This window comes from Nipponia nippon, unplaced genomic scaffold, assembly GCF_047370975.1.
Source record: "Nipponia nippon isolate SJK-2023a ecotype South Korea unplaced genomic scaffold, ASM4737097v1 scaffold_3, whole genome shotgun sequence".
Lineage (NCBI taxonomy): Eukaryota > Metazoa > Chordata > Aves > Pelecaniformes > Threskiornithidae > Nipponia > Nipponia nippon.
In genome coordinates this window covers 60,520,557-60,539,389 of record NW_028262347.1, presented here as the reverse complement: position 1 = coordinate 60,539,389, position 18,833 = coordinate 60,520,557, and the positions used below count along the sequence as shown (strand labels likewise).

General features: G+C 45.2%; 1 protein-coding gene across 3 annotated transcripts in view; it reads left to right on the top strand.

Annotated features, from left to right (window-relative positions):
• The window catches only part of ABTB3 (ankyrin repeat and BTB domain containing 3), a 179,109-nt gene that overhangs the window by 98,308 nt on the left and 61,968 nt on the right, over nt 1–18,833 (top strand). For all 3 annotated transcript variants that reach the window (XM_087765465.1, XM_087765464.1, XM_087765463.1), the window contains exon 2: nt 6,075–6,224. In XM_087765465.1, the coding sequence (XP_087621591.1) occupies nt 6,075–6,224 (150 nt within the window). The remainder of the gene's footprint in view (nt 1–6,074; nt 6,225–18,833) is intronic.

Here is an 18,833-nt window from a genome sequence, read left to right as displayed (position 1 = left end):
CTGGGAAATACTTTGGTACAGGAGCTTGTGGAAGAAAAGGGATTTGCTTGACTGGATGTTTTGTGATCTCTTGAACTTCACAATTCTTTATGAGAGCAGGAGATTGGACTCGGAGACCTTCTAGTCCCATGTTCCTGTGTAAAAAAATAAAAAAAAGTTATGACAATTCAGTGGATTTCCTACTCCTAAATGTCCTCATATGTAAGGTCGGCATTTACTTGAGCAACGTGCGGTGCCACGTTTTGGGGACTGTTCAGGGTTAACTACCGTTTTCAGGCTCATTTTGTAGAGCAATTTGCCTGATACCTATCCTGCACACTTAATTAATTTCTATAAACTCTTAGTAGGATCCAGCTATTCTCTTGCAGTGGGAGTATAAGCTGTTTTCCAGATATGTATGTTTGCTTAAGATGTAATAGATAGATAAAGAGGGAGGTCAAAGATACTTTGAGTTATTTTCTCTTGAAAGTAGGAGCCCTTAATTAAAGAAAAATAACAAGAGCAGCAAAACCTTCATGCTTCTATCCAGACTCTAAATTAATTTATGGAGAGAAATCTGGCACCCTTTCCAAAGGAACAAATGGTAGTACTGAAGTGTGCAAAGAATGTTTTCTAGTATTTACAGCACTTATATTTTTAGTCAAAACAAACACATTTGTGTTGGGTTTCTGCTAGATGCCTCAGTACAGATCGTTTGAATCACATTGTCCAGTGGGCATTTTTATTAATTTAGTGCCATTAGAAATTTGTTTTGGTTTAGACCATGGGATTTGAATACTAAAGGAGAGGGAGGAGGCAAACAATTGGAAACGTGAGTGACATTAGGTATTGCAGGCCCATGAATGTAGGCAGTGCAGGCTTTTCTTTCCTTGCCTTGGTCTGTCACTTTGTGTGTGTGTGTATTTTTATGTGTGTATATATATATATATAAAAGGGAATTAAGTGACACTTGAGATATCATTTGGTCTTGGTGAATTTGCTGTATGGTCAAACAATAGCTTGATTAAATGTCTTCAAACTCCTTGAAATACAAATAAAAGCTTCAAATATAGGAGGTGTATGGTACTGAAGTATGTTTATAATAGGTGAGAAGAGGAAGGTTGGAGCAGTAACTTGAGACCTGCAGTAACTGCAACTGCAAGTTTAAGTTCTGTCTCTCTCTCATTCTCTTTTTGCTCAGATGCACTCGCTGTTGAAATGCTGCTTTAGGTGGCAAAGCTGGTTTGGGACCAAACTATGGGATGTTTGAGGGTGCAACACAGCCTTGCCCAGAACTTTTACTGCCCATTCTAATAAAAAGACTTGCCATTTTATTGCTTTCCACATTGTGTAGTCATTCATGGTGGTATACAAAAGATTGCTTGTCTTATTTTTTGCTGTTTTGCCCTTTGATCTGCATTTGCACGATGCAAATAGCTGCGCTGTGCCAACAGCAATACATGGTCTGTGGAAAGCCAGCAGCCTCCTATGCCTGAGAGAAAGTGGAGTCCAACTGCCAGTGCTGGAGCATGGGCACCATAGGTGCCAGCACTTCAGTAACCAAATGTTTTGCAACAGCTGGTATATAAATAAGTACAGATAGCTCTCTAAATAGAGGAACAGTGGAGGGGGCTTAGATTTCTTTAATGATTCCTCTGTATTTGGGTAACATATGGGCTACAAACTCCTGCATTTCTCCTGCCCTGAAAGCCAAAGAGGTCACACAACCACTGCTGTGGCCAGTGTTGGAGTTACTCTTGGCCATCAGGTCCTTCAGGCTGTTTTGCTGGGGAGGCACTGAGTAGCAGGGACAAGTTCTGCTGGGGCTGCTGCCGGGCACCGCGTTTGGGATGTTTGCGTGATGCATGCACACTTCTGTCACGCTAAAAGGACAGCGCGGGCAGCTCCGTGGCAAGCTCTGAAATGAGTACGCAGGAATGTATGTATATTTGTGCCAAAATCTGCCTTGCAATGGAAGGCTGTGCATCAATGAAGCCCAAGAGGTGGGAGTGTGTGTGGGGAAACTGGAAGAGAGCTACCAGGTACCCCTGGCTTCGGATGAGTTTGCATGAAGGTTTAAAATAACTACTTCTTTTATAAGTTTGGGCATCTTCAGTCTTCGCTGTGTCATTTTGTGCAATACTTCTTTGGTTTGGGATTTTTAAGTCCTTGGGGATTGAGCTTTGGCTTGTGTTTAAGCTGAGACCAGAGGGCAGGAAAAATGTGGAGTGTATTAATTGTGCATCGGATTTTCCCTATGATGTTGTTTTTTCTCTAGAGATTTGGGAGGGGGAGCATTAGGAGCTTGTCACTATGATTTTTTTTGGCATCCTGCTGATTTTAAAATGTATTCTCTGCGTTTCTCTTCAGTCTTTCACCTACAGACTGCAGGGTACCCTGAGGCCAAGGGCAAAGTGAATAAAGCAGTTTCGGGTATGGCCCGCATGTCTCCTTGTAGACAAGTCCTAAACAGATCCCTGCCCCAAGGAGGGTACAGACAAGGGGAAGCACCGAAAGAGGTGACAAAATTCAAATACACTTGAATGCTTTGGTTGTCTCACCTTGCTCCAGTGGTTCACAGCAATGATAGATGCAATGTACGGCTGCTGTACGTTTCTGGGTGGCACGGAGCAGCCAGGGGCGTACGGAGTGAGTCTGGCCCCATATTCATCAGGCAGCAACTGACTGCTTAATTTCCACTCTAGTGAATCGGAGGGAAGAAGAGGGATAAAATAATGGGCAAAGAAGTGCATGGGGTTGAGTAACTGTGCAGAAAGGAAGGACATTGAACAGTGCCAGTCGAGAGAAAAGAGAGATACTGCTGTTCATTTCTGAAGATACTGCAGAGAAATCTTTGGTATGGAATGACAGATAGCACTGGCAGTGACAGCGAGAAAACAAGGGAAAAAATGTCCTGTTTTTCAGGCCATTGGAAACTTGAGGTCCTCACCTGTTTATCAAGTTCAACCCAGTATGGCTGAAGACATGGCTGAAAAAGCAAACGGATAATACCAGTCGGCAGAGAATTAAAATAAGGAAGGTGAACTGTAGCCAACCAGTAAAAGCTGGTGGTGCTTATTTAAATGTTTCTATTTGTAAAAAAAAAGATATTCATAATCACAAAGTTTTTACCTTTTTTCCCTTCCCTCGATTTGGCGTGCTCTCTTGTTGCCAGGGAGCAATTCCCTGCCATAGTCTTTCATCAAGTGAGTTTGAGCTTTACATCAAATACTGACAAAAAGAGAGTGGGTTTTTCTTCTAAAAAGCACTTTATTCACTTTTCTTTAATCATTTTTGGGGAAAACAGTTGAAGGTAGAAAATTGGCAGAGTTGCATGCCTGAGCCGTAGAATTCTTTTTCTCCATACTGGCGAAAATCAGATCTGATCCAGCAAAATTATGAGAGTTATAAACAATGTTCCATCACCCCACTGGTCACCCGCTGTGGTCAATTATAGTTTTGAAGCTGGCATATAAATATCAGATGTTTGGCTATCGCATGCCTTTACTAATCTCCAACCCAACTAAAACCCTTTGGCGTTACGTATCCTATAATTTGCTAAGTTTTTGAACAATGGCACATTTTGCATTTCATTTGCACTTTTCATCCAAGAACCTAAGAATACTCTCCCTTTGCTAGAGAACAGAGTAATTAATCATCGGGGCTGTTTGTAAGGGAAAGGCCCGGCTGTGGGAACGGACTCATAGACAAAATAGAGAATAAAATGTCTATATCCTGCTGCTTTAATCACTCAGAGAAGTATCTCCTCTACATATTATGATTTTAAACCATTTGAATGTTATTTGTAAAGGTATCTTAAAACAGTATTTTTTTCCACACTTAAGGTGTGTTTTCAATGAAAAAGATTTTCTTGTTGGATATTCATTTTTTTTAAAGATGCCATAAAGCTGTTTGTGCTCCATTTCTTGATTTTAGAAATCTCTTCGAGTATTAGATCAGGTACACATCTGTTTTCTGCAGGGAAGACTTCCAATTTTGCCTTAATTTCTATCCATTAAAATTATAAAGAATAATCTAAATAAATGAGAAAGATTTCTAAGAGAGAATACTTATTAAAATATGCAGGCAAGTCTGCATTTTAAATCCAGGTGTTGTACTTCTTAAGCGCTCTACATCCCCAGAATATAAATGTTGATCAGTGCACCAAGTGTTCATGCGAGTCAGCCACTGAGCGACGGCAGGAGAATTTGGAGAGCTTCTTTGATAAGCCGTTGTCACTTTTTATCCCTTACCTTTCTGCTTTTAATTCTTTCCTCCCTGTTGCTGTGTCAGATGTCCTGCTCTTTCTCTCCAAGGCGCTTCCTCGTGAGTCGTGTTCCTCGCTCGTGACCTTCCACACGTGCATATGGTTTTACTGTGGTTGTTACAACCCTGGGAACGGAGCCAGGGCTGGGATTACGGCTGCTCCTGCTCCTCTATCTCCAGCGTTCAAACAGGCTATTAGGGAATTTGTTCTGGTGTTGCTGTTGGGTGCAGAGGGTGATCCTGGTTTAGGTTGCTGTCTTATGGCCATGGTGGACAAGATCTTCGGTCCCGGTATTCCCAATTTATACCCCTGCTTTTTGTTTTGAACGTGCTCACTGAACCTGCGTCGCCTCTCTCCTCCCAGGGTGGGATGTTTTTCAGGTCCGTGCTGCAAATACAACTTTTAGACTGAACTGTTTGCAGGGAGGAGATGGATGTGAGGAGGGAATCCAAAGCAGTTTGCTGGAGCTAACAAGGTGGCTGAGAAACGTCCCCTCTCAGGTGTGTCACCTGGTCTTGCAGTGCTCCAAAGCAGTGATGTCTGTGGGGCTCTTCCATAACTGAAGTAAACAGGGGTTAAGGTAGACGTTCTGCCCAGGACCTCCAATGTTATACCTATTGGCGGAATTATTGATTGGTAGAGTTAGGTGCCATATGTTTACTGAGCTGGGAAACTAAGTAAGTTCTTCCCCGTGAAGAAAACCACTAAATATGTACCTCTTCCTTAATGTATTTTGTAAAGTCTGCTTGGCCCATAGGGCAGAACCTCTCCCCTGTGCTTAAAAGGAAGGAATAGTAGAAGCTAATGGAAAAAAGACATTTCCTACGCTGGCTTGTTTTCAGAGGTAATTATTGCATATCACACAATCTTAGATAAGATGAAATCTAGTCATCGTAAAGAGGTACAATTCCACTGCCTCCAGCGGGTCTCCACCTGTGTGTGTCAGAGCAGGATTGGGAAGGTGATGCTCTGGAGAGTGTGGCCATAGCTGGCTGTTTATAGACCGCAGGAAGGGAGGAGGGCTTGCTCTCCAAGCTGGACTTCCATGCATCTATTACCCAAGGATGGTAATGCAGCATTTGTTCTTGTAAATCAGTTCTGGTTTTTAGCATGACAGTGATTTTGATTAATAAATATGTGTCCTCTATCCACTCCTGAGGGTTTGGATGTCATGGCAGAAAGTGACTTTTGTGCCTGAACGAATGTGTATGTAAATTATGTCAGTAGCTTTACTTATGCCCTGGCCCACAAAAATTGACACATGTAAGGGCTTCTGAATAATGGGCTTTTGAAGCCCAAACAGTTCAATTTCCAGGAGTTGTACTTACAAAAGAAATTCAGGAAGCCCATCAATGACACCGCGAGCATCTTGACGCTGTCCATTATTTTGGCAATTGGTGGAGTTCCCCTCACAGGAAAATCCTGTAAATGTATTGTCTGTCTCATATATAATTTTAAAGCCAACGTTTAAGAATTCTGTCGCTGAGATACTATTTTTTAATAAATATTTATGCATTCGGAGTAGTTTATAGAAGGCTTCTTTGGAACCCTCTTGACCTCCTCCTTGGGCAATTCTCTAGGATTTTCTGTAGGAATTATCCCTAAGTGATGTCGTAAGTGACTTGAGGATATTCAGAAGAGTTAACGAGGGTCACTTCTGAGAGCACGAGTCATCTGCGACATTGAGTTATAGACATTGATTGTCTTTGAGCTCTGCACACACAGGCGGCATCTTGGAATGTCCCCAAATCCATGTGGTGGTGGCAGCAAAGTCATCCGTACTGGCTGAAATTACACTGGGCTTCTCCTTTCTTTTTATCCACTCTAGGTGTTCTCTGCCTGCCGGACAGCTTGAACCTTCACAAAGACCAGCAAAGGTCAAACAAGCCTGGGGAAGTGCAGATGTTCAGCCAGTCAGAGCTAAGGACCATCGAGCAGTCTTTACTTGCTACGCGCGTGGGGAGCATTGCTGAACTCAGTAAGTACAAGGCTGTTGATAATGTTTGGGTTTCTTTCCTCGAAGTCAAATTCAGTTGCATCGCCTGGTTGTGCAGAGGAGAGATGAGGGGGCACGTGTAATGCTGGGGCAGATTTAGCCATGCTTATGCTCCATGGACAGTTTGGAAGCCGAAACCATAGGAGGAGAGAAGTCTCGCGCAGTCTCACAGCAATGCGTATGACTTGTTTGCATACACTGCTTTCATTTTTGAAGGTGAAACATGCTTTATTTCATCTTCCATGTGTTGTGTTTGAGGGCACCTCACGGCTTGGCCAGACTCGCTAACGGCTGTCGTATTGGTGTCCTGTCTCATTTCACTGGGATGCCTGTTTTGAGATGGGCAAGCAAAAAGCTGAAGGTTGCAATAAGTGAAGGAAATATCATCACAAATTTAAAGCAGAGCTAGTTCCATGTGTGTTAGAGAGGGTCCTTCGCCCTGCCTTTCCTTCTCCAGTTCCAGCAGAGGAAAGAACCGCAACTCAAACCTGCGCCAGAGGAGTTTGCGCCTGGAAGATAAATTATTTGCTATTAAACAAAACACTTTTTAGGAAATGTGAGAACCTATGCTATCTTTAAAAATCTGAAAGCTTTGGTTTCAGCACAAATGAATTGTAGGAGGCAAATGCCACGTGAATCCTCATGTGACATGGAGATAAAGTTACCAAAAGTGCCTTTTTAAAATCTTTTTTTTATTAAGAGAGAAGCCTTCCAATCACATGTTTACAGTATAGAGATATGAAGCTATGGGTGGGAAAACAGAAATGTTCAGGCAAAAAAGGGGTTTTTGCTGAGGTCTGTCAGAAATAACATCAAGTATTTTATTTCCTGAGTTCTGTTAAGAAATTTTGAGGGGAAATTGAAAAGACTCAAATCTATGAAGATACACGCAGCCCAGCTTATCGTTGTTGTTATTACCCAATTCTGGGTTGTAAAGAACATGCCTAAGGATCTCATGTTCATTTTCCTAGCTTTCTCTGTAGTAACGGGAGTCTCCTCTGTAGCTCCATCATATCATCAGGGCTTAGTTTACGCACTGTTCATGAGCCGTGTGGAGGCACCGTGGATGTTTGTCTGCAAGCCACAAAATGAATTTCTTTTTTCAGCTTGCTAATTTTTCTCTGCTCTGGTAAAACGTCAACAAGCCAAGAGCACTTACATGCCTTAGCGTGAAGTGTTGCTTCGTCTCTGGAATCAGGTGTTTGGTGTTATTCAAATTAAGTAATTTATGCTTATTTATTTCACGCACATGAAACACACAACAGTACTGTCTGTGTGCCAGCTAAATTATGCATGATACAGCCTTCTTTGTTCAAGTATATATGGTTGTGTTTTAATAAGTAAGTAATCTGTGGATATTTCAAGGTTTTTTTTTTTTAAATTGTGGATTTTTTTGAACCTCTGTACAGAACCCAAAAAGCCAGACTCCTTAATTAACACCCCCCCCCTCCCCCCAATTTGATTTCCAGAAAACTATCATCTCTAAGTAGGTCTACCTCAGATTCAAATGCTTGTTTGATAGGGTTTCCTTTCTGTATGTCTGTTGACTGCAAACACAGGCAAAACACTCTTCAGGGTGGCCAACTCGAAGAAAAGAGTGCATCAGTGGGAGTTAGATGCAGCTGTCAGAGAGAGGCTGGCACCTCCAGCACGCTGGTAGCCCTCCAGAAAGCCCTCTGGACAGCCATCGAGGGTACCTCCCCAGCCGCTGCAAGCAGATGCATGTTGGGGAAGAAGCGGTAGGAGGAGTGGTAATTGGCAAAGCTTCCAAGGCTTGATGCTCAGTTGGGTAGAAATCTTTGCCATGGAGCAGCGCCGGTGCAGAGTTCAAAACTGAACTGTGAAATGTGGAGGGAGGCCTGTCGTGTCAGTGGGCAGAACCCTGTGGATTTGGGGGAAAAAATCCTAAAATGGAAGGAAAAGGGAGGGGTTGGGGGTACAACAAGAGTTTTCTCTTTCTTCAGTGCTTGTGTATCTGTCTCTGACATCAGCGGAGGCTGTGACCTGGAGATTACAGCAAAGCTTCTGCTGCAGAGGGAGGCTGGGGAACCACAGCGTGGGGGCAGAAATGCTGAGCAGTGGGGAGAAGCCAGGGGGGAACACCTGGGAATCAGGGTGCGTTGGTGAGGAGGGAGTAGGCAAAGGAGGATTTATCGTTGCCCTGGTGGTGTGAGGGGGATGGAAAGCTTTAGAAGTGGTGTTGTGGAGAGGGAAGAGGATATGGAGAAAGTGGGATATGAGGAAAAGGTTAGGTACGTAAAAGCCCCTGCTTTTGTGGGGATTAATAAAGATGGGGGGGGAAGACTCTTTGGCTAGGAGGGAATTAAGAGGATAGCACTTGTGAAGGGAGGAGGAGGAGATGGCAACCAGGAGTGAGTAGCAAGGGCAAAGGCTTGACCATCAGAGTGGGCAGTCCCCAAGCATGTGTCTGCAATGTCCCGCCAGCTTGCAATATCCCAGGAGCCAGGACTTCATTTCTGTGTTCTTCATAAGAGCACAAAAGACAAGGGCAAAGAGGGATCTTGCAATAAAGCAATTTAATTTTATCTCAGAGGAAAAAAAAAAAAGCAATTCTAATTGAATGAGATTTCCTATAGTTTATCAACATTAATAATTAAAGTGTTGCAAGTATGCAGAATAACTAGAATTAACAAACGCCTGCTTGTGGAGGAAAGGCTTCCCCTGCTCTCAGTTCTGCCCAGCATCCTTGCACGCAGCGACATGGCTGGCTGCTGAGCTGCTGGAGGCTTTGAGATGGGAAATTGAATCTGTTTCATGAAGGATGACAGCTGGCAAACGGGACCCGTTTGCTGCCCAGCACCTGTATTTCAGCTCAAATCTTCTTAGTTTCTTCATGGTCTTTGTGTTTGTCTCAGGTGGAAAATAGATTCACAAGGTGAAAAGCCTTGCATCTTGTGGTACCTTTACCTTTTTCTACACATGATGCTCTCATTCATCTGCCGTCTTCGTTTGTTCATGAATGCTGTCAGTGTATTAGAAAAGAGCGTTTGGGTGAGCTGTGTCTCCCTGGGGGGTGAAAGATGCGAGAGAAAACTGGGGAAAAGTGGGATGGTGGACACAACCGTAGAGAGAGGGCAGCACCCTCCGGGAGTGCTACAGAAGAGGAGGTCAACCTGGGCTGCCATTGAGGGGTCCTCATGACTGGGCAGGTGCAACCGGGCTCGCGGATGCTGCTCCAGTCCCCTCCCAAACCCTGCTTGCCTGGTGCTTCTGCTCACATCTCCTGGGCTTAGCAGGCAGCGGGCGCTGGTCGTCGCTGGGACAGCCCTGCCCTGCCTGGCGGCGGCGGGCGAGGTAGCGCCGCTGGCCCTGGGCTGCTCTCCTGAAAATAGGAAGAAGAGGCGGTGTTGCTGACTTAAGGGAAAAATCAAAGCAAGGTTTTGTCTCCAGGTCTTAGGAGGAGAATGTAAATAGAGACCTAATTCTGCAACGCAATTACAGTGGTAACGTGTGATTCCAAGGAAAAGGCTTGAAAAATTAATGTGAAACCTTATTCATTAAAATATAATGAACATGGCACAAAGTTAAGGAACAACAATAAATTTGGTCTATGTTATATTGGCATTTAGTATTCAGGAATTGTAATTGCCTACTACAGTGTGTTTTAAAATAATGTAATTTCATTTGAAATGCTTATTACATAGAGAACATTGGGAAGAACTGAAGCACAGCAAAAAATAATAGGATTTTAAACAGTAGCCTGACAGTATTTCACTGTTTAATCTTAGAGAAAATATTTCACAAGACTTTTTTGGGGGTGTTGTTTTGGTTTGGTTTTTTTTTTTTCCCTAAAATCGCCTGTATTTCCAGACCAGACCTAGAGGAGAAGAGGAATAGATCTGTTTGGTTTTTGGGTTTGGTGTCTTGGCCCCACCCCACCCCCCGTTTTGGGAATTCTTTTAGATTTCTAGTTCTTCTCTTTTATTTCCTCCCCCTTCAGACAGGGAAAAATAAGTAGACTGAATAGAAAAAGAGAGGAATATTAGGGAGAGCTGTTGAGAGATCCCATGATACTGCATTTTGACCTTTGAATATTTTTCCTAACTTCTTTATATGCATGTTTGCAATCCACAGACGTTTATGTTATATTTAACTGCATAACACTCCAACACACCTATTCATCACCCATCTAAAAATACTGCTGCCGTCTTGGAGACCAGATGTAGAAGGGGTGAGGCTTACAACTGGAGGTTGCTGGTGTTTTTGCTGGCTGAAGGAGGACCCTCTTGCATGTGCACGTAGGTGGTAACAAGGGAGAGTAGAGCCTTAGAGGGCACTGGGCACCAATCCTGGCACCAAGAAATATTCCTCCCTCAGTGCCTTGGGGTGAAGACCGTAAGGTGTTGGTGTAGGGCCGAGCTGGGACCACCACTCCATGTGGAGGCACATGCACAGGGCTGCAGAAGGGTTGTGTCTCTTGAGCTGCACAGAGGGGTAAACTGTGGCTTAGGATGTCATTCAAACCGTGTCTTCACACGTGTCTTCAGGTTAGAGCAGAAGAATATTTGGGGCTTGCTTTGAATCCAACGATGGCCAATCCACCATGGCTTTCCTGGGTAGGAAGTTGGGCACCCAGTCTTGTGCAAAACATGGTGACCAGCGGTGGTATTACTCTGAGCGTTAACCACAAGTAGGCATTTTTATTTTAAACTAGGATAATCTAAAGATGCAGATGCAACTTAACACTGCTGATCTCAGAGCTTTTTAGCCTTTAAACAGTGTTTAACTTAGAGCAGCTCCCAGATGTGATGTTCAGGTCGGTATTTCCTCCACATCACCACTCAGGTCTCAGTAAGGTTTTCCTTTTTGCCACTGGAAAAATGCCACCCTTCCCCATCATCCTCTCTTTGCCTCCGCAGTGCTGAATGTATGTATTTCCAAAATTACAGCCTCACAGTAGATCTTGGCACACTTTTAGGGATGAAAGGAAGGGTTACTGCTTCAAGTGTAAGTAGGAATGTGATTGGACGTACCGATACTGTTTTTCATTTCTCCTCGCAGCCCTAGCTGAGGAGATGATGAAAGTCGGCATCTCCTCCCTTGCCTTTTCATCTAGTCTCGATTAATCCTCTGCAACCAACAGGAAGGAGCACTGCAGGAGCTGTACAAATGGATTCATGTCCTGTAAATAAGAGGTTAAACTTGGGCTTAGAAGGAAATGCTAGGGTAAAGGTGCTTGCTGGAAGGGTGGCATCAGAAGAAGGGTTGTTGTAAGTGCTCTGCTTATTTACTGCCAGGACAAAAGCCTTGTTTGTCAGATATTTTTCTCAGGCTAAGCAGCACCACAGAGAAAGGCCAAAGCTTATTCCCTGTGAACGGTTTGGTTCAGGCAGCACAGTGCTGAGCTAAGTGGAGATGCTAGCCGAAACCTGCAATTCAGATGGTCATGCTCCCTTCAGCGTAGGGACTGCCATAGACTGGCAGCCTGTGTGGGCACTCTCCAGATGTGGTGATACTTTTCCTAGTTTTTGAGGGCCCTCTGCTGGGTTATTGCACAAGATCTCTATGTCCTTGCTCTCCCACCACTTTCTGGGCCTCTTGTTTGCAGTTTCTCCTCGCTGCGATCCACGCGTCATCTGCTCTGTGTTGTAAAAGCTAAAAAGAGAAGTTGTTGAGGTGCCCCTTCGCCCCCCAGCTGAGAACACAAGACAGATTAATGCAGTGCTTAAATGGTAGGTAGTTTCTTGCCTCCATTATGTGCTAGCTGGTTGCAGGCTCCCCTAGCAGCTACTCCGTTCCCCTTGCAGACCCCTCCAAGTGATGGACCTGAGCCTCCACTTGCTGACTGTGTCTGTGCACAAGAAGGGTTATGGGTTACTTAATAGCCCCAAACGAACTCCTGCTTTTCTTCCATTCCCCCTGAGATACCATTATCATAAACCATAAAGAAATACATTTATTTATCAGTGGGAACAAAGCGGGAGGGAGGGTAATTTGAAAATACCAGTCTACACACTGCTAAGCCTTTACCTTCCCTTTCACTGGCCTGTGAATCCACCGGGGGGTGGATTTCTATCTTGGCTTACAGGGGCGGAACAGAGGCAGCCATCGCTTGCAGGGGTCCCAATCTGCTGTCAGTGCTCCTTTGGGGCTTCCCCCATGGGGTGGGACTCAGCCCCCTTCTCCTTCCTGGGGGCTGAGCTGGCGTCTCTCCTCATGCAGGTGTTTCTGTTCCTCTGGGGCTTCTACCTCGTGTGTTTGAGCCCGCTCAGGTTTAATGGTTAGAGGCAAAAGTCATCTCCTTGGTGGGTGGGGGATGTGGAGCTCCACTGCCCTTCCCTGATACACCAATATATCGGCTCAGGACTCCCCTGTGTACATCACGCTTGAGGTGCAGACTCCTATTCACCCCTGAACTCCTGTGCATCACAGCACACTCGGGGTTAAAACAGCATTTTCCTTTCCTTAGGTTTGTAGTCCTCCATCCCTGCTGTGCAGAGCACAGGCAATCAGTCAGGCCAGGGTGAGCACTCTTCAGCTGGCCTGCTCAGCCATGGGGGACTCTTAAATTCGGAGTTTGAGGACATGGGTCTATGTCAGGCCAAAGCAAATTGAGGAACGGTTGTCCATAAGGCAGTGGTGGTCTGCAGAGGGAAGGCTCTGCATTAGGTGGGCAGATGAATAGCTCATCCGAGTTAAAGCTTGTTTTGTTTGGAGTTGACGTGGTTTAAGGGGAATCAAACACAAACATCATGCTTGCCACATTGGATTGGAGATTTTGAAGGTGATAGTGTTGTTATAATATGTATGCGAACTTGAGAAGCTTTAATTATTATTGTGGCTTTTTTATGTGATATACCTAATCCCTAATTTCTCAGTCTTCAAAGGCTTTGCAAACACTAAATTGCACACAAACACGTACTCTGTAATATAAATAGAAGCTTCTTGTGATCGTGGGATAAGTGGAGATAAAAGGTCAAACGATCTGTGGGAGGCCACAGGGAAGCCACTGTCAGGAAATGGGCTGCTCCTATCCGGATCCTGTCTTTTGGTGCTGAACTGAGAGTTTGGGACCACAGCTCCTTCATTTGCTCTTCTGTGGGAGAGATGAATGGGTGTTAGGAGAAGAAAAGGTTGCCTGGATTAGCAAATTCACATAGGGGCATGACGTGGGCAAGCGGAGATGGCAGAGATGGGGAGGTTTTTGCAAGGTGTGCTCAACAGTCAATCTGTTGCAAGTGGGATGCTTCACTGACTGTGGGTTACAGCACCCCAAGCGCACCCACAGCCTGAGGCAGCTGGCTCTTGAATCTGGAATATACTGTGTGCCAAGAATAGCATAGCTTTGTTTGAAGATACTTTGCTAAGAGCATGTGCACAGTGAAATACATATTAAACACTTTCTAGTGTGCACCCACCCTAGCTTCTAGCACTCTCCGTTCCTGGTATAGATGGGTCATCTTGAGTTAACGATAGAAAGGCCTTCAATAAATCATTTGAGGAAGGATTTTGCTCGAGCAGCTTTTGCTCAGCTGGCTTTTGAAACATAGAGATTGATGCAACACCGGAGGCAGAGCAAACATGGAGGAACAGTGCAGCTGAAATGAAGAGTGTAGGGATGGCTCAGGCAGCTGAATGAGCGGATGGCTGGAGGCAGTCTGCCGTGGTACAGGAGACACAGTTCAACTACTCATATTCACCCACATTCATGTGCTTACAGGCATATGCTGGGGTGACCTGTAGCAATGCATCGTTTTGGTGTAGAAATCAGAGGCAACAGGGAGGGAGAAAGGGAGAGAGACTTAGCTACTATATGGGAAGGATGCAGGATGGCCATGGCTACCAGGTAGCAGTCTGATTGAATAGACCTTGGTTTGTTTTCAGGGTTATAATTCATGTTTTCAATACAGTCTCCCCAGAACTGGTCCTGAGCAAAAGCTGTAGACCCAAGACTTTTATACTGAGGTGTGAAATGAATCCAGGTCAAGAAAGTGAGTTTTGCACCTGGCTCGTGCTCATAAGGGGGCAAACTTTGGAAACTACCAGCTATGCTGGGGAAGCTGTCATCTGGAGTGCAGCTCCCTGGCCAAAACTTCTCCTGTTGATGGTCTGGACAGGACACAGGAGGACATTAAGGGCTCTGAAGGACAAATGTGACTCCAGTCTGTGGCTCTGTCCCACTCACGCAGGAGAAAATATTCATCCAGGTAGCAAAGCGAAGCTGCAACACTGCTGCTGACAACATGCCCCGCTGCAGGGCATGAGTCCCGAGAGCAGGCTACACATACTGGAGTCAGGGACAGCTGGGGGAATGGTTAGACCACCATTATCAAACTGATGGGTGCTGCCTGCAGGATGCTGTCGTGCTAGAAACGTGGCCCGCTGCTGCTTCGCAGGGTGCCCTAGCAGGGCATCACGCGGGAAGAGCGCTGCGGTGCCAACAGATCCTCCTCCCTCCCCTGGGCTTTGAAGGAAAGACACAGGCCAAAGAACTGTGTGGCTTGTTCTCGGTGTGTAAAAATATCGTCATTAAGTTTTTCTTGTGGTTTTAGGACATGCTTTTGGAACAAGAAAAACTTGAGGTTGGTGTCATAGGGAGTGGCCGTGTAAGGATCAGCTCAGCGTCATTCACCTCTGGGTCATGGGTGTGCAAACATACACCCAGCTGAATGTTTTAGGCTGTGGAAATTTATCCCTGTAAAAGCAGCAAGCCTGCTCCTAAACAGGCATGTTTGCAAGATTAGGTCCATCATGACAGACCATAAAATCCCTCAGAAAGCTGCTCAGAAGTGGGCACTGGAGATCTATTGTTTTCTCTTTCTTCCTCCTACTTTTGCTTTTCTACTTTTTTCCCCCCTCCTCTGTTACCAAATTGGAAATGGATGTGTTATTTTTTAAATATTGGGCTCTAAAATAGTAAGAGCAGTGATAATAGCTTTTACCGAAGCCAAACACGGTAAAAAAAAATGCTTAGCTGGTCACTGTGGAGAGGGCTTGAGCTGTCCAGTTGAGTGCAGTATGTTGTTGAATATACCACCCCCATACAGACTGGCGCCGCTTAACTTTCCCTGTCACATCACATCTTTGGCTTGAAGTCAGTGAAGCTGTTCCTTAAATATTTAGTATTGCCTTAAACCAGGCCTGTGTCACAACATGCGCATTACATAATATTTTCAGTCTTTAAGTCAAATGTATGTGGACCTTGCGTTCATAAACTGTGCTGAGCTGACAGCAGCAGTGATGGGCAAGCCCTGCTTTAGTCATGCAAAGGATGAAATGCTGGTAGCTACAGTGGCAGCTCTCCACACGCTGCGGTGTGGTGATGGTTTTGTGGGTCCTTTGCTAGCCGGCACATGAGGCACGGCGTTTCTCCTGTGGGCTGACAAGCTCCAGTGTGGAGCCTTGTTGCCAGAGTTCTTCCCCATCCCGATCCAGGGCTGCAAGGCGGTGCCAGCCTGGGGCTTGCCACCACCTTTGCTGCCCTCTGGGAGCCTGCCCTCCAGTTCTGGCTTCCCAGCTTTGGCAATAAAAATATCCTCAAGTATCCTCCCACCTCACTGTTCATTTATTTTGTGTCTACCCCGCACAACGTGTTGTCTTCCTCTCCCTGGCTCTGCCAGCAGAGCAGTTTGTGCGTTGGCTCGTTTGGCTTAGGTTGCATAAATTGTGGAAGTGTTTATTTGGTTTAAATTAAAAACAAAATAAAATTGGCAAGGTTTTTTGTCAGGCAGATCGGCTCCCCAGGCTGCTCCTCAGATGGGTTGCAGGCGGTGGTACAGGGGCGAGAATGAGCGCAGGGGACGGCGAGGCAGGGATCCCCGCCGAGCCCTTGTGTTGTGATGCCGCAGCCCTTGGGAGCCGCATCCCTGCAGTTACAGGATCAACTCAACTGCTGGAATTTTTATTTTTTATGGGTTTTTTTGGAAACGATGCACTCGGGAATTTCTTGGCCTTCCAGATGCGCTCGCTCGATGTATCTGAGACAAGTTTTCAGGGCCAAAAAAGATGCAGAAGAGCCAGCAATGCTGCGAGCAGGTAACGTCACCTTGCAGAGCATTGCTGTAGCTGAACACGGCTCTGAGGAGTAGAGATGGCTAACACAAAGTTATGTTTCCCTCTCTATGCTTGGCCACAAATTCAAGGTTACCCTCAGTGTTCAGATGTACTGTGGCGCTTACAGCTGGCAAGGAGAGCATACGTAGCTTGAGTTTCCCAGATGAGACTCGAGTTGGCTGACTGCTGGAGACCAGATCAGTGAGCCCATCATGGAGCTGGTTTTATATCCATGGACTCTGGAGTGCCCTGGCCAGAATCAAAGAGAATTTCAACTTTTTGGATATTCTTTGGAAGAAAATGGAGAAGCAAAAGCATATTAGCAAGGAAGAATAGAGGCAGCAAAGCATGGTAAAGATTGAAACAACACACGTGCATCTTGAACCAGATGTTACACTACGCTACGTTTTGCAGCGTGTGCGTAAGTACTACCGTACAGTGCGTGCGTGCACCTTTCGGCACCCTCCTCCCTTGTCGACACTGATCCTGGTGCACAGATAAGCTGAGACACAGTCTCTGCCCTGAAGAATTTGCACCGTAACTGGATGCAGCTGGAGGAGGAAAAGGGCACCAGGGCATGCAGTGGTTTGTCCGAGGTTACACTGTAGAATGAAATAGCAGAGATTCCTGTCCTGCCTCCAGTGCTCTGCCTGTTGGGTACCAAGATCATAATGCAGCTTTTTATGCTGACTTACTGTCCTCTGCGAAGCTCGATGTTTTATAGGTATTGATTATTTAAGCCTTGAGTTGTCTCTAATAGAGGAATGTCATAATAATTGTTAATACAGAACTTATTTGAAATGTAACCACAGATAAAATAGCAAAGGCAAAAGCAAGATCTAAGCCGATCAGTTCTTGATATAATGTAATTAAATGAGGCTTAAACATAAAAAACATTAATTCAGCTTTAATGGCATGAATTGGTTTGGGTTTCTTAAGAAACAGTTGAAGAAATACAGAATAAAACGGTGAACTCCTGGGCATATTGAAATGGATGGGAGCTTTGCCATTGATTTCAGTGAGGCTCGAGTTCCTCCAGCCTCGCATCAGCAGCGATGCTGAGCTGCCCACCCTGCCTACATCACTCTTGCTGCTGCTTTCCCTCCTTACTCACCATGCAGCTTCCTCTGGCGCTGGATGTGTCACTGAAGTTGCATTGCCCCAGCGCTCGGGGAGGAATGGGGATGAAGTAATGCTGCTGCCTGCATCTGGGCCTAAATTGCATCCTGGTTTTTATTCATTGTTCGGTACAGAAGTCAGAGACATTCTCTGGTGCCTGCTGTCTCAATCCACTGCAATAAGACTAGTCATGTGCTTAACTTTAACCACATGCTTTAGTGCCCTAGTGGCTTGGGTCTGAAAAGGCTGAATCTAGTATAGCTTCTTTTTCTCTGCTTTTGCTATTATTGTTAAGGCTGGATGTGGCAGCCAGCACTTTTACGCAATTTTTTTGCCTTTTGGAGAAAAAGAGAGGAATTTACTTTTGCTATCAGCAAGGTTGCTAGCAGTTAAATTGGCCCGTGCTAGGCTTGGCAGTGCACGTCTGCTGTGACAGAGTGGGCTGACTGAAGGGGGTCCCAGACTTTACTGCTGCTTCTGGTTGCCTGCAGATAATTTTGTGCAGGACTGGGGAGTCATCTTAGAGGCACATCTGTTTCTGCTGTGGACCTGATCCTGCAGGCTTTCCACATGCACAGCTTCTCTCGGAAATTATGAGCATGCAGGGTTGCAAGATTGGTCCTATCATGACAATTTCCTGGCAGAGGGAAAAGACAGAAACTATTTTTAAATGAAAGCTTTGAATCAGAGGAATATTGCAGAGTGCAGCAAAAAATTGTGTCAAAACCCTGAAATCATGGACTCGGCAGTTTTCTTATGCCAGCGGTTTTCTTCTGTTCATGGTTTTAAGGCTGTGTTTTTGGAGGACTGGGCTGAGTATTTTTCAATGAGATGTTTCTGTTCTCCCTGGTGCACATTATCACAGCGGCAGCATCGTTTTCTGTGCGAGTCAGGCTGGAGAGAGGAGATGTGCTGTGATGTGTTCACAGGGGTGGGACTTTGCAAAAAAACCCTGTACTCTGCCTTTCACACAGTCAAAATGGTTCTCCTTTAAGTTTGCCCAGGAGTTCATTATTCGGCCTAGCCCCCCGCCCCATGTTCCTACCTGGGTATACATTTCCAACTTTTCCTTCCAAGTTTCAGTGCTCAATGGTTGCTTGGGAAAAGCAAATAAGAGAAAGTGTGTGACTTCTTCTTAACACTGAGAAATTATGTCCTCTTTTCCCCATCACTCACTTTTGTATAGCTTAAGAATGACCCAAAGGGCTCTTGCTCAGATTTTCATTTAAAACAAGCCATCTGATTTGATCCAAGATCATTATTTCCCCCCAAAGCACTCTCAGAGTGATTTGAACATGTGAAAACAGGCAGTTTATAACCACAGTTGTTTCCCTGCCTTTGATAGAGTGGTCACTAGTCAACAAACGTGAAATTCACTGCCTCGGAGGGAGATGCTTTAGTTAATTAGTTACAATGAGTATTGTGCTAAGAGACTCACTGCTGCTTGCCCGTATATTT